This window comes from Thalassophryne amazonica, chromosome 17 (assembly GCF_902500255.1).
Source record: "Thalassophryne amazonica chromosome 17, fThaAma1.1, whole genome shotgun sequence".
NCBI lineage: Eukaryota > Metazoa > Chordata > Actinopteri > Batrachoidiformes > Batrachoididae > Thalassophryne > Thalassophryne amazonica.
The window spans coordinates 15,836,220-15,852,939 of record NC_047119.1 but is presented as its reverse complement, the minus strand read 5'-3'; the positions used below and the strand labels follow the sequence as shown (position 1 = coordinate 15,852,939).

At 40.1% G+C, this 16,720-nt stretch overlaps 1 protein-coding gene across 1 annotated transcript in view; it reads left to right on the top strand.

The window, feature by feature from the left end:
- si:dkey-34e4.1 (carboxyl-terminal PDZ ligand of neuronal nitric oxide synthase protein) overlaps positions 1–16,720 on the top strand; it is a 126,111-nt gene that overhangs the window by 6,340 nt on the left and 103,051 nt on the right. Inside the window, exon 2 of the mRNA XM_034192984.1 lies at positions 1,005–1,076. Coding sequence (XP_034048875.1) covers positions 1,005–1,076 — 72 coding nt within the window. The remainder of the gene's footprint in view (positions 1–1,004; positions 1,077–16,720) is intronic.

The window sequence follows — 16,720 nt, the reverse complement described above, 5'->3', positions numbered from 1 at the left end:
CAGCATGTCCTGTGAGACTTCAACATGAAGGTGCTTTTGCTCCACCGTCAGCTTCGGCATGAATTTCACCACCACTCTTTTCATGGCCAAATCTTCTGTCACAGTGAAATGTGCCAAAAAATTGCTGATGTCCACCTCTTTCGCAATTTTTCGGATAGTCACATGACAGTCCCGCATCACCACAGCCTTCACTTTGGAAATGATCTGGTCATTTCAGCATGTTGATGGCCGCCCGGAGCGTGGCTCACTCTCCACCGTTGTGCGGATGTTTTTAAACTGGTTGTACCGCTCCTTAATCTGTGTGATGCCCATAGGATCGTCACTGAAAGCCGCCTGAATAATCTGAATGGTTTCCAGCTGGCTGTCGCCCAGTTTCTAGCAAAATTTGATGCAGTCGCGCTGCTCCAGTCGTTCTGCCATTTTCTTTGCAGTGAAAATCCGACGAGAGGACTACACACAACCTCACACAAAGGCTGCTTACAAGCAAATGACGCAATCGACAGGCAGGAAAAAATTCACACATGCGCACGAAGGTTCAAGGTTTACTCATGCAAGCACGCATGCTTCAAATCCATCAGGTTTTTGCAAAAAATAAAAAGGTCTGATACTTTTCTAACAGACCTTGTATGTGGCCGTGCGTCAGACTAACGTCCTATCCAGGGTGTACCCGCCTCACGCCCTGTGGCTGCTGGGATAGTCTCCAGCCCTCCCGTCACCCTTAATTGGAGTAATTCTGCTAAGTGCTTCAAATAAATAAATAATTTCCCGTCTTGCCTCAGCATGGCCGAACTCTCTCGTTGAGTCCACTGAAGGAGCCTCAGATTTGGTAAGAGAGCTGTGAATGTTGAACTAGCTACACATTCTGAGGGACTTTGTCAGGTTTTCCAAGTGAGTAGTTGAACACCTTCTTGACGTTGCTCAGTTTATGATGGGAGGTGTTACGCACTGCTGCAATGAGCGCTACAGTGTCTCTGATGCTCCGTTCATGTGATTGTTCACTACAGTACGTGGGGAGTCTTGACATACCCAGACCCAACAGTCGGATGGAGATCGTGGCAGCGATGAGGAGGATCAGGGTAAGACCAACACAAACAAAATTATACACCAGGCTACGAATCATTACTTCCAACTCTTTAACTTGTGTGGGGGCTGATAAAAGTAAAATTAGCCTGCAAAATTAACAGATTCAGAGCTATTAGCTCTATTAGCTGCCTGAACTGAAGGTGAGTGGCAGTTACAGCCCACTTCATGACTTCCACCAGTACACACACAGTCAGTCTGGGCTGTTTTTTTTTTTGTTTTTTTTTGTCTGCAAATGTAATATGGCTTTAATTTTGCTTTCAGGTCAAATTCTTTTATTTTGGGATCAACATATGTCCGTCTCCGCCTCTTTGTAACCCGCGGTGTATTCAGAAAAAAACAAAAGAAAAGCTATCACATACGTCTCAATAAGACTGAATAATCATGATGATTACATACTGTGAAAGTGGTGTCGCTGATTTCACTCCTGCTGTGTTCAAACACAGAGCCATGTAGAATTATTGTTCCACCGTGTGGCGGTGTATTTTTGTACACAGAAAAACTCAGCCTTCTCCAGACTTGCCGGTGTCACTGACACCGGGGCTGCCTGTAGCGTTTAACTTAGCCATAGGTTTAGCTCAGCTTAACCAGTAACTCAAAGGGCTGCGAGTTGGTCCACATCACAGGTGTCCTGCTAACAGCGATCACTCATCGTTGCCCTTCTGTCCAACTTTGTGGTTACAGAAGTGGCTTCCTCAGCAAGACTCGCCAGCGTAACTCATGTAGCATCATAGCTTAGCTTAGCATGAGCCCACGGCACAAACCACAAACGTGGCCGGTTCCACGCTTTCGGGAGACGAAATACGTTTTTTCTCCTGGCCACACGAATGGAAGGAATAAATTTTGTAGTTTGATGCATATTTTGAAAAAAAAAATCTGTCTCACTTTCCTCCTCAAAATATTATCTTTGGAAAATCTGTCCACGTAATAAGCAGCACTAGTCGTTTTAGTGCATCCTCATAAAACACACATTTTAACCATTTTGACGTATTCACTGCCAAAGTCCACAAAAACAACATTGATTTCACACTGTAATAAAATTCCATTGTTCCCATTCTTTTCAAAAGAGGCCCTCGAGGGGGCGTTACTGTACGTGATGTCATCAAAGTCCAGTTTTATGGGAGGTTCACCAGCAGGTGAAATCAGGCTGAATTCCCCATGTTTGTGACTTAATTTCTCTGTGCATATGGAACCAAAAATAAAATGCAAGTCATCAATATTTTCACAATTCTTTATTTATTTAGAATAGTTAGCTCATTTTGCAATTTTTTTTACTAGCGACATGCACTTTAATAACAGCAGTTCTCTTGTGATTAAGACCAGAAGAACGCACATGCTTTTTTTTACTCCTGTGGGGAGTGTTGCTTGGAGAAGTGGAAAAACACCATGGAGTGTGTGTGCTGTTAGATTAAAAGGATGTTTACAAGAAATCAGTACCTCTAATCTGAAAAGAACACACACACACACAGCTTGTTTCCCTTTTTAATTTAGAGTGTATTATAGCCGGTCCTGAACGTATTTGTGCACATCGTCACTGTGGTTGTAGTAGTTCTGCTTGGTGCTTACTACTTTTAATACCTGTTGAGTCGTCTTCACTTGACTGAAAGCAACAACTGTTTTTGTAAACCTTTTGTGTTAATCAGCTTCAGGAGACTTTAACTCTTTCACCCCACTTGGACCAAGGGCCCTTACTTATTTTCCAGTCAGGCTGGGATTTGAACCGAGGATCCTCTGGTCTCAAGCCCAACACTTAACCGCCAGACCATCACCTCCCCTGATTTATCACAGTGATTTCAAAAGTGTGGGCTGCAGGCCCTGGAGAGTTCTAAATGTATTGCAGGTGGCCCATGAGAACTCATTAAACATAATTACATAAAAACATCTTTGATTTGCAGTTTTGTAATAAAGTTTAAGAATACCTAAAAACATATGAATTTGATATGTATTTCCCATAAAAAAGTGCTCATATCCTTTTGGCTTTCCAAGTTTTTATTATTTTTTGACAAAAACAATCAATCGTTTGTGTATAAAATAATAATAGTAATAATAATAATAATAATAATAAAAAATCATGTCTTTTAATCTCAGTGACAACATGTAGGTCGGGGAGTGGCCAAGTGGTTAGTGCACTTGGTTTTTGTGTGATCAACATGCAGATCCACCTCGGATTTGCTGTGGGGACCCCGAGTGAAAAACAAGGGGGCAGTCGAAGAGACTTACTAATTAAGCTCAATGAAAAATCATATCTTGTGTAAGTATTTAATACTATTTTAGCTGTTATATTTTGACTGTTCATGGTTACTTGGGGTCACCACCACAGATCTGCAGTGGGATTTGGCACAAGTTCTACACCGGATGCCCTTCTGACTCCGCCTGCTGCACTGTGTGAACAGACAGAATGTTTCAAAGAGATACTGCAGTGGTGAAACCTCACAGCAAAGGAAGTGCGACTGTCTTCAACTTTAACAAAAAATGTGAAACAGTCAAAGAAAACATTATTTTGGGATTGTTTCACAAAGATTAAGATGTAAAAACAAGTAAACATGGAAACGCAGACAGGGAAAAGTTCTTGCTTCTGTCTTTCTGTGGCTGTCCAGCTGCTTGTGCAGGGCTGCCCAATGTGTGGCCCGCAGGCAACAAGCAGCCTGCATTTCCTTTGTTTTGGCCCTCTTTAGCAACTGACAAGCTTACTGTTAAGCAAATGAAATAGACAGGATTTTATGGTGTTGAAACTTCATGATAGATTCAGAATGATAATTTTATATAAAATACAATGCATTTAATTGAAATTGCGTGTAATTCACACAAGATAAATATTTGTGGGCTGTCGCCCTTCATTTAGGTTAATTTATAGCCAAAGGGAAGAATTTGATCACATCTGTTTTAATGGAACAAAACTAATTAAAATGAACAGAATCATATCACACACTTTAATTTATTTTTTCATAATTTTCTTGGAGCACCACCTAGGGTGAATTCCAGGCTCCGCTCCGCTCAGTTATACAACACTCTGCTGTGCTGTAATACTACTGTAGTACTGTTTAATATTTTTCTTTCTGTCCCACATTGTTATTCGGGTTCAGGGGTTTTGGGGGGGGGGGGGGGGGGGGGGGGTGGTTCCAGAACAAGATTAAGCAGTCTCAGATTTTGGTCCTTCTGCAGTGGTGGGCACAGCTAACCGAAAAGTTAGCTTCCATGACCATTGAACCACTAACTGAAAAGTTAACTTTTATAACGCTAAACTGATAAAGAATTTAGGAGAAGTTACCCCTAACCACTGATTTTTAATATTGACTCGGTACACTGTCGGCCACTGATAAGCCAGTTTCCAGTTTAAGCACCATCGGGGCTGCTGGGTAAATTCAAAGGCGATCACAAACACAAAGTGAACATACAAAAAATAAATATATAAAAAATAAAACCCCAAACACTGTCATCATCTTTATCAAAAGCAGTAAATTGCAGTATTAGAAGTCACAGTTTATCTCTGTTATATATTTATAAGCCATGAACAGAGCTACGGGTCACCCGTATTGCGTTCACAAATACAAAATAAATGCATGAAAAATAAATAAATAAAAATACTGACTTTTGAGCTGCTTACATCCTGTTTTTGTCCACAGTGTAACTTCCTGTCTTCTTATCAGCACTTGTGTACTTTGACCTGTGAACTGGAAGTGTTAGCTAGCTCTCGGCATTCATAAACAGGAACTAACATGTCTGATTTTAGGGTTTACAAATCTTTTTACTGTTAAATTTACTCACTTTACCTGTAAAAAAAAATGTTAGCGGAAGCTAATTGGGCCACTGATGGTTTTCAGTTAGCTGAAAACCTGATGAAAATGTTAGCTTTGCTAATTAGCGATTAGCAGATTAGCACAACTGTGCCCACCACTGGTTGCCTGTCATCTGTCTGTCAGTGGGTTAGTGAATCAGATAGATACCTTAAAGGATATGAATGGATTTGATTACAATTTGTTGATGAAGACAAGTTGAAGCTGAAGTCTGAAGGATATTTACTGATTTGGCAACATTCCGTCCCCTGACTTGTCTGAAGCCAGCTGGCTACAAAAGTGATGATTTAGAGTGGACCCTTATGCAGTTCCTGATGCTGTGTTTGATTCATTTAGATCATGTTGTTGTGATTCGCTTTTGCTTTGAGAGTGAAGTATAACAATATTTTACATAAAAAGATGTTTGTTTGATGATTTGATTTCATAAAACAAATACATGCAGAGCTTCCTGGAGATGAAGAGTTTTTATAGGTGCATCATATCAGTGTGAGTCATCAACTTGGCTGATGCACAACAAGGTTCTTAACCCAAGATGACTGACTGCAAAAACTACATCTGCAGTTGTTTTTTAAGTGACATATGTAACTCTTCCATTTGTTTTGCAGATCCCTAATTGGGTTCTGTCATGTACCAGAGCAGGTTGCTGCAGAGTGTGTGTGAGTGAATTCCTGCCATTGACAAACACTCCAGCAAGGCAGAAGAAAATATTGTGGGCAAACTAAAGCGACCTGCAGAAAGTAGGTCGTAGGTCTGCAGAATAGAGGCTGAGGCAGACTGATGATGAGTCTGTCTTCCTGTGTGTTTGGGCTGAGTGTGCAGATTGAACTATCTTACACCTCCTTTGAGACCAAACTGACGAGGTTGTAAACATATTTTGATCAAGTACAAATAGAAAAGGAAGATTGACAGACAGCTTGAAGTAAAAAAAAAAAAAAATCATTCTTAAAGCTGTGCAAGCCGGTATCACTGACCGAATGGTTCCCCCTAAAAATCGGTCCCCCTGCCTTCACTGTGCATGCGTCAGCAGCGATTCATGAATATCACCTTGTTTCTGTTTCAAACTGCACTCCAGTCATCATCTATCTCAGTGACAGATATCTAAAGCTTTTGTACAACAATAATTTCCACATAAATTCAGCATTATTTCATCATAAAAGACAGGGGAGCGATCAGAGCGCCACAGCAGCACGTCTGAGTCTGACGCTCTGAGTCTGACTCTCTACACCCAAAGCGATTAAAGGGAATAATGTTATTATTAACCATCAGATGACAAAATAAAACCTCTTAAATCAGGGGTTTTCAAAGTGTGAGAGAGTGAGCCCCCCCCTCAGAGAACAAATGAATAGCTGTGCCCCCCACCGGCACACACACAATTTCAACATCTTTGTATGTTTCTTGTTATTCTTTTACAGACACATTTTAATTATATTGAATGTGTTTTTAAGGAACTGTCTATGCATTTACACATTTTACATCCTTTGTAAACATTTTAAACATTTTTTAAGAACTTTCCCTTTGTTTACACGTCTGTTTCAAGTCAAGTCTGGGAGCATGTGGTGGTGTTGCTCTTCACTGCATCCAAGACACCACAGCAATACTTGACTTTGGTTCTGGCTGGCAACCACCCAGGCAGACAACCAGTCCATCCCCACATCTTGAAAGTAACCACCACGGCCAGGTGAAGGGTGGGCGTGGCATCGGCCTTCTTGAACTACCAGGGTCCTTACCTTGGGCACCCAAGTGCTGGGTCATGCACAGAGAAACACGCCATGTGGCCAAAATTTCAAAGCGGACTCGCTTTCATGACTTTCATCTGTGTTCACAAAACTAAATGCTTCATCTTCAGATTAGAAATGCAGCCTCTTTGTGAAGTTAACGGTGCAAAGAATCCAAAGCTGAGTGGGACTGAACAGAGTGAGAAATGCACTGATTGCACAGAGACAGGAACTAGACAGGCAAACTGGGAGCTGGGGAAGCGTTGTGCGCTAGAAGGCAGAGCCGGCGTGAGTTCATCTCCTTTGGTGAATCTAATAGGAGTAAACCGAAAACAGACTGATCACCTGTGAGCGAACGTTGAATTGGGATTGCTTTAGCCCTTTTACAAACACACATGAAGACACACAATTTCTTGTCCTGTGGATCTTTTCCCAGCGGTATTTGTTGAACCGTCTCCTATTATGGCTGAGTGGGCCTGCCGTGCTGCTTTATAGGAATTTGTTCCATTCATTTTGTTCAGCGACATAGAAACCACCGGAGTGCTGTGTGCATTTCTGTGCAAATGTGCACGTGTGCGTACCATAATATTGAGAGCTTCGTGCACTTCAAACAGCCTCTGTAATCAGTTAATGAAGCTAAATGACAAAGGCTTGTGTTGCAGAGAGTTTGTGTAAAGCATCCAAAGCTCAGGGGCTCAGAAAACGATGTGTCTATGCGGTGGAATGTCTTATGCAAACAAGCACACTATTTACAGCAGGCCGCTTTCTCCACAAAAAGAAACATGTTAAAGGACTTTCCCAGTCCACTCCCACCTCCCCAACAGTGATGCTTTTGTTCCATCCCTTCCACTCTCCTCCTACCAAAATAGAAGGTCTTGATTTAGCCCATCTCCAGCTATCTGCTCAGAGCTGACAGGAATAGATTTCAGGCTGAGGGCAGGATATGCATGCATCTCTTTGAATTTTGATTGGCTCTAATGGGATTTTAAGCCTCTCTCACATGTCCGTCAGAGTGCCGTCTCTTGCCTCGGAGTGCTGAGATCTCCCTGGAAATTAGTTTCTCTCCCTCTCTCTCTCTCTCTCTCTCTCTCTCTCTCTCTCTCTCTCTCTCTCCATTTGTGCTCATGTTTGTCTAAAATATCTTGTGAGAAAGTCTATCCGTGTAAGACTGTCAAGAATTTTATATAGTTCATGCTTATATTATCATTTATTTCCTTTTATGACTACGTGTACTTTTCCTCTTTGTGAGAAGAGGATGATTTCAAAAGAAAGACTTCTTGTCTGCATTTTTCATGATTGAGCAAACTATTTTTCATTTGCACAAGTGCCTTATCCTGTTTTTGACAAGCCACAAGGCTCATGTTGCAGGAATGGAAGGTTCCAGCCGCTACCTTGCTTTGCTATCTCCCCCATGCAGACATGACTCATGTGTAACCTCTCCCTGACTGTCCTTGTTTGTTTTTTCTCATGTTGGTGAACTAAATAAAAAGCCGAGCCAGAGGAGGAGATTTTAGGAGAGCTTTGGAGCTGAGCACGTACAAGCTACTACTGCCCGCTCCTACTCTCCTCCTCTGCGCAGAGCATAAAATATATTTGCATCTCTCTGACTGGCTTCTTTACAGTATCTGTGCCTCTCATTTCTTTAAAACAGGGTGCAGACCCAACAAAGACCTAAGGGCAAACCTTCTGTTTTTCCATCCGTGCTATTTCTAAACACCACATTTTGAGTCAGCATCAGTCTTCAGAGATCCCGCTGAACTTCTGTGGATCAGTCAGGAGCAGATGCTTGAGTTTGCTGAGCAGGCTCTCCAGACCTGTCCATCCGTCCATCCGTCTGTCCAGTTCTATTACCACCACAGTCTTCAAATTTACAGGGAACATTCTTGGGACACAGACCTTGGACAAGTTTGAAGATGGCTAACCTTGACATATGATAAGAGGTATTTTTAAAGGTTAAAAATAGAGCCCGACCAATATATCAGCCGGCCGATATTATTGGCCGATATAAGCCCTTTTCAAAGTACTCACTATCGGCTGAAATTTTGCCGATAGAACGCCCATAATTTCTCATAAACACAACAGTTACTGAAATAATGTTTGTGTCGGCAATGTAAAATGTCCTTGCGCCTTTTGTCCAGTAGATGGAGCTCTGACTCCATTCAACTGAGGGCTGCTTACACCCCTGCTTAAGTGTGTTCATCACTGGCCCCTGTAGTTCGCCGTCACACTGCACTGATCAGCTGACAAAAGCATACAAGTAAGTTTATAAGGATCTATATCCTTATCCTGAACCTATGTCTAAGTTGCAGCAACAAGAGGTACAAGATCAGATGTATTTCACAACTCTTTTTAAGGATATGTATTTGCTAATTTCACAAAGGTTTAATTCTTGATTGTATTTTTTGAACTTGAAAATTCTTCTCTGTTATAAAGTTAATCAATATGAGGACAAAGTTTCAGCTTTTAGCTCATACCTTTTTTGTTAAGGGTCCAAAAAAGAACATTTTATTCATTTAAAAATATAATAATATCGGCTGATTTATCGGCTATCGGCAAATCAGTCGATTTATCGATTATCAACATTTTTTTCATCCAGATATCATTATCGGCATTGGCCTTAAAAAATCCATATCGTTGGGCTCTAGTTAAAAACTCACAATCTGTGTGAACCTGTTCCCTTTTGTTTTTGAGTGACGGGTGTGACAGCCAGAGTAGAGCTGTACAGTGAGGTCAGTGGCCAGTTTATCAAAAAACTGCTTTGCTTTGTGTGTTTATATACGTTTTTCATACCACCCCAATTCCAGTGAAGTTGGGACGTTGTGTGAAATGTAAATAAAAACAATACAATGATTTGCAAATCCTCTTCAACCTATATTCTATTGAATACACCACAAAGACAAGATATTTAATGTTCAAACTGATAGACTTTCATTTTCTACTTCTTATTGGTGTAAAATTCATGAGCCAGCCAACCAATGAGGAAGAAGGAGTCATATTTCTTCCCACCGCTGTCGCTGCTGCAGTAGAGAAGGAAATGATCCTTTTGGCTGCATGTGTGTACATAAACCCGTGGCGAAAAATGACAATAATATTCATGAAAATGCATGGCGTAAAAAATACTCATAAGTCAAGTTATACTAGGCCTATTAACAAAATTTAAGAAGTGCTGTAAAGGTTGAAGTCTCCACGTTTAACACGCATTTAAAGGGAGCCTCAGAGTGGAGCAGATTGAGTGTAATGTCCACTTAATTACGTCATGTGACTTTTTACGCGAGGGCGCGTCAGTTGACTCCAGAGGGTTAAAGGACTTGGAGCCTTATTTTAGTGGGGATCAGTTACCACAAAATGTGGATGAATATGGAGCAGGTGCAGAGCTGCCAACCGTCCCGCATTGGGCGGGATTTACCCCTGTGTCCTGCATCGCATGAGTGTGTGTGGGATGCATATTAGTCTCACAGTTGTGTGGGACCGGGCATGCCCCAGATCCCTAGTTACACTTCATGCCATAGTTTCTTAAAATACTGAGCAAAAAAGTGGCTCATACCTGTGAATAAAGTGTATAATCGATTAGACCCGGTCAGTAGCCAGAACCAGGAGCGGATGAAAGCACAGGTTTGACCGGGCGGAAGAATAATAGAATACTATCACTAGCAACTACCAGTCATTGCAACAGATTGTATCAAGGAGCAATAGTTCAGAGAGTCTGAGTGAGGCCACGAGGAGACTAAATGGTATAGCCATTTATATGAAAGTGTATGAGCTGACTTGTATGTTGTTTGGAATTTGCACTTGTGCGTATCTGCATTTTTTTTCTTTTGAATGGGTGTGTGGCTAATCAACTTTACAACTTCACCATCCCTGGTTCTCAAGACCAGGCACTTAAGTGGCTCTACTCTACTCTTTTCTACTCTCCTATTTTACTCTTCCTTTTTAGATATTTAGATATACCTTTGTATACTGGCATAGTTCCACCTTAGAATTGGAATATAATATACAAGATATACCTTACTGAATTTTCATGTGGCTAACAGTTTTTGTACTCCAGAGAGAGCCCTGAATGCGTATGCACAACTATACAGTTTTATGAATGAACTCCCTGGGGTGTCTTAGATTTATTTATTTATTTATTTATTGTTTGCCATCAACATTTAAAGGCAGAAGATTTTCTACCTGTTCGTCATAAGGTCAAGTGCACATAAGTCAAGATCCAACATTCTATCAGTCTGTTGTTGTTTTGCATCATAATAGCATAATTTCTCTGTCCCACAAACCCTCAAGAGAAGTGAGAGCAGGGCTTAAATCCTCGGGGTGCAGGTCTGCAGCAAAGTGGGGTCAGCGGGGGGGTGTTTTGTGCTGTGTGCGTTGTGTCTGCATAGAGGGATGAAGACATAATGGGGGTCATTGTTGATGCAGTATAATGGCAGATGATTGTATTGACCTATATGTGTAGTGGATTAAATGTGATAAGTCATTAAAAAGGTTACCGTTACCCCCTGTTTATCCAAGCACATGCAGAATGAGTCATTGTTTATGTACATATGTTAATTTTTATAAAATTCGGCAACTCTGTTTTGGCGTGTGAAGAAAAAATTCAGATGATCTCTCATTTTAATTTCTGACTTGCTAAATCCCATAAACATCACAGCGTGAGACATCTTTCACACTGAGGTGGGAATTTCTGTTTTACCTTCCAATTTTGTATCAGCTGGCATTTACCTGACTGTGACGGTACAGTTTAGGTTTGTGTTTCATTCTGTTGTTTTTGGTCTTAAAAATGAGAGTGTGGCTAGAAACCGAAGGGACGGCAGATCCTTGCTGACAGAGATGCTGAGTGGTTCCTGCATCTTCTTCCAGCATCATGTCGCTTAGAAAGTCAGGCAGCGTGTACCAATAAGCCATGCCATATGTCTCATTTTGACAAATCATGATTGTTCTCATCTCACTGTTCTCAAACTCAGTTGCTTACAAACTCAATCATCTTTCTGAGCCTGAAGGCACATTTTCTTTACAGACATTCTGACCATATTTTGATCACTGAAAAAACCAGGACACTCGGCCCGGTAGTGAGATACTCGAGGATTACTCAAAGATGAAAAACAGTGAAACCCAGAACATTGTCATCACTTTCTACAAAACCCAGGACGGCCAGGATGGGACGTGAAAACAGGACATGTCCTGGGAAAACAGGATGTTTGGTCACCCTATTATGCATAGACTTTAGTGTTGCCACTATAAACCAATTTATGGAGGAGATACAAAAAAATTGTTGATAATCAGTTAAGTGTTTTTATCAGTCAAAGCCAAATAGTCTGTGGTTCCATATTGCAGTGTCCATGATTTGTTGTTTTTCTCTGTTTTAAATAATTATGAATTTAATGCTTTTCAGCAGAAAGAAAAATTTAGATTGAAGAAATCATTTTCAAATTTGGGAAGTTGTGATGTGCATTTATATACATACATACATACATACATACACACACACACACACACACACACACACACACACATATATATATATATATATATATATATATATATATATATATATATATAAAATCTCAGACTCAAAAAGCGTCTTATTGAGAATTTAAGCTTTTAGAGGTTTTGTTATAATGGTAACAATTGATTAGTGGGTCATATTTTTTAATTAATTGTTAAAAAAATACTCTTAGAAACATGTAAATTTCAATGGTGCACATTCATATTCCCAGATTTTAAAAAATCATGCCCTTTTCCCTACTTTGATTAAGAAATACATGTATTTTGCACAAGTACAAATAACCCTAGTGTTTCTTTATAAACTTAGTTTCTTTGATAGTTTTTCCTGCTTACTATCTCAACAACCCTGTGAAACCCAAGTATAGTAAAGTGAAACTCCAGAAACAGTCAAAACATGCAGGTTTTGTTCCTTCTATTACTTCCAGGAACATAATGTGTAAAAAAAAATGAAACAGAAAAGAATTACATTTTAGATTCTAAGTAATAATTCAGTACAATTAAATTTATTTATATAGGCCCTAATCACAGCAACATAAGTCAGGTCAAAGCCAGGATGGAAAGCAAAGAAATCAGGCCTAGTGTTAGTACACTTTTCTAATCAGTGAATCAACAGGAATAGTTTATATGACAAGAATAAAAAAAGATAAATAAGATAAATACACACCTTCTATGTCTTAAATCAGTTGGATTTGCTATTTTGGCAGGTGTAGAAAAGCAGCTCCTCTTGGCCCTCATAATTTAATTTTGACAGTAGACCTGTATTCTATTTTCACTGTTCAATCTACAATAGGAAAGATTTCTATCGTAAAAGGAGAGCAGTGAAATCACACCATCTGGTTGTTCTCTCTTCTTTCTCCACGTCAGACCAGACTCTGCAGCAGGGATCGGTGGTTCATGTACATTACTGAAGTCCTCCTTCTGTTTGTTTGTGGCCATTGACATTTTTAATTCTTTTAAACCTCTGTCCTCCCTCGTCCCTTTGAGTGAAAGAACTTTGCAGACCCTTAAACACAGAAAGCCTCCTCAGAGAATAAAGTCTGATGTCACTGTGGAACTTATGATCATGCACACAAAAAGTTCCAGCAGTAAACGGCATCTTACTAGGTGTTTACATGGCTACTAGCTGCCAATAAATACCTTTTTAACAGGTTATAAAGATGTTGTACCATCCTTGTAATTCTGATTGCAATTCTCATCACATCCAGTTATTTCATTCTTATTGAGTTTAAATGACTTTTCCATTCAGTTTATCAATCAGTCTTTAACACACTGCAACACCCGTTTTAATCTGAAGTTGCTGTAAGGCACTCAAGAAATGTTTGCTTCTAAATGTACATGTTAATTTCCGCAACACTGATAGTCAAAGCTATTTTGTGTGTAATCAGATATACTCTAGAGATAATTGCAGCCTAAAGTTGTTAAGCCCCGGTCCTGATCTGGCTCTGAGATGGGAAATATCAACCAATTCATATCAGCTTGGATGTATATTTGATTATAAGTATTCACAGAATGATCTTATAATAAAACAGTATTCCACAGACGTTATATTTGTGTAATTACACTTGATTGAAAAACTGAGTCACTTTCTCGTTGTACCTGCTGTTTTCTGTTCTCATGTTCACGTACCTCAAACCAGAACTGTATTTTTTCCCCTGCAGCCTTTTATTGATCCTGTATTTTGTAAAAATCCAATTTATCTTCATATCTGTTCAACCAAATAGCAAATAGAAATATTCTCTTTATGGTGCACATAAAGGTTAGAGGTGATTAGGCAATGGATTGAGTTGAGCATTTTTTAAATATGACAGTCACAGTATCAGTTGCTTAAAGGTGCTTCTTCTGAATAAAGTTTAGCCCTACAATCCCCTGAGTAAGCACATTGGGAATAGTGTTAAAAAAAACTTCCTTAAGAATTTTGATTATAGCAAGGAACCTCAAGCACACCAGACTCAGTGTGGTGACTGTCCTTGCACATATCATGCAGCTTCCTCATATACCTCTCTGCCACACCAGACTTCCTTATACAATACCACACCTTTTCTCTTGGCACTCTGTCATAAAAAAAAAACAAACAATGCAACTTCTTCTGGGCTTCTCTAACTTCTCCATGAGCACTTTGAGCAAATGTTGCATCTGCAGTGCTCAGTACTTCTTCTTTAATCATTACTGATCTTTGATGGTATAACTCACAAACTCGTAGCTTAAAGCAGATAACCCATAAGTTTGGAGAGGAAATGGCGGTCTCACTAATTTAGAAGATCTTCACTTAGCCTGGAAAAAGAGTCGTTTGCTCTATAAAAGCCCTCCGTAAAGCTAGGACATCTTTCTACTCATCACTAATTGAAGAAAATAAGAACAACCCCAGGTTTCTTTTCAGTACTGTAGCCAGGCTGACAAAGAGTCAGAGCTCTTTGAGCCAAGTATTCCATTAACTTTAACTAGTAATGACTTCATGACTTTCTTGCTAACAAAATTTTAACTATTAGAGAAAAAAATTACTCATAACCATCCCAAAGACATATCGTTATCTTTGGCTGCTTTCAGTGATGCCAGTATTTGGTTAGACTCTTTCTCTCCGATTGTTCTGTCTGAGTTATTTTCATTAGTTACTTCATCCAAACCATCAACATGTTTATTAGACCCCCATTTCCTACCAGGCTGCTCAAGGAAGCCCTACCATTATTTAATGCTTCGATCTTAAATATGATCAATCTATCTTGTTAGTGGCTATGTACCACAGGCTTTTAAGGTGGCAGTAATTAAACCATTACTTAAAAAGCCATCACTTGACCCAGCTATCTTAGCTAATTATACATGCTTCCCTTAGGCAGTATTATTAGACGGTATTGCTTAAATTTTCATTGTTACGCAGATGATACCCAGCTTTATCTATCCATGAAGCCAGAGGACACACACCAATTGGTTAAACTGCAGGATTGTCTTACAGACATAAAGACATGGATGACCTCTAATTTCCTGCTTTTAAACTCAGATAAAACTGAAGTTATTGTACTTGGCCCCACAAATCTTAGAAACATGGTGTCTACCAGATCCTTACTCTGGATGGCATTACCCTGACCTCTAGTAATACTGTGAGAAATCTTGGAGTCATTTTTGATCAGGATATGTCATTCAAAGCGCATATTAAACAAATATGTAGGACTGCTTTTTTGCATTTACGCAATATCTCTAAAATTAGAAAGGTCTTGTCTCAGAGTGATGCTGAAAAACTAATTCATGCATTTATTTCCTCTAGGCTGGACTATTGTAATTCATTATTATCAGGTTGTCCTAAAAGTTCCCTAAAAAGCCTTCAGTTAATTCAAAATGCTGCAGCTAGAGTACTAACGGGGACTAGAAGGAGAGAGCATATCTCACCCATATTGGCCTCTCTTCATTGGCTTCCTGTTAATTCCAGAATAGAATTTAAAATTCTTCTTCTTACTTATAAGGTTTTGAATAATCAGTCCCATCTTATCTTAGGGACCTCGTAGTACCATATCACCCCAATAGAGCGCTTCGCTCTCAGACTGCAGGCTTACTTGTAGTTCCTAGGGTTTGTAGAGTAGAATGGGAGGCAGAGCCTTCAGCTTTCAGGCTCCTCTCCTGTGGAACCAGCTCCCAATTCAGATCAGGGAGACAGACACCCTCTCTACTTTTAAGATTAGGCTTAAAACTTTCCTTTTTGCTAAAGCTTATAGTTAGGGCTGGATCAGGTGACCCTGAACCATCCCTTAGTTATGCTGCTATAGACGTAGACTGCTGGGGGGTTCCCATGATGCACTGTTTCTTTCTCTTTTTGCTCTGTATGCACCACTCTGCATTTAATCACTAGTGATCGATCTCTGCTCCCCTCCACAGCATGTCTTTTCCTGGTTCTCTCCCTCAGCCCCAACCAGTCCCAGCAGAAGACTGCCCCTCCCTGAGCCTGGTTCTGCTGGAGGTTTCTTCCTGTTAAAAGGGAGTTTTTCCTTCCCACTGTAGCCAAGTGCTTGCTCACAGGGGGTCGTTTTGACCGTTGGGGTTTTACATAATTATTGTATGGCCTTGCCTTACAATATAAAGCGCCTTGGGGCAACTGTTTGTTGTGATTTGGCGCTATATAAAAAAAAAATTGATTGATTGATTGATTGATGGATAAGTTGTTGAGATATGAATTTTATGCATTTCTATACATCTAATTTCATATTACTTCTCTGCTTGTGGCACCAACTTGTGACCGACGACTACAAAATTTGACAGGCAGCTTTTGGTTCATTTTTCTTTGTCACTGGACCATTTTTCATGTTTATTGGACTTAATCATCTTAATAACAAACATGTGAGTGTCCATTGAATGTAAGTACAGGTTGTGGTACGTACACGGACCGCCTCCCAAACCCGTGCAAGGGTCATTTGATTCCCTTCAGTTCAGATATTGGGATGTCGGTCTTACCTACAGATCCACATGGGTGATGGCACTATCACAAGTTTAATGTCAAGAGGACAAAATTAAACCAAGATGTCCTTTTTTTCTCAGCACATCCACTGAATAACAGTGGTCAGCATCCTGTGGTGGGTCCTTCTCTCTGTGACTCTTCCGAGACACTCCAGTTCAGTGTTCACATCACATGCCACCTTCCTTACAAGCGTG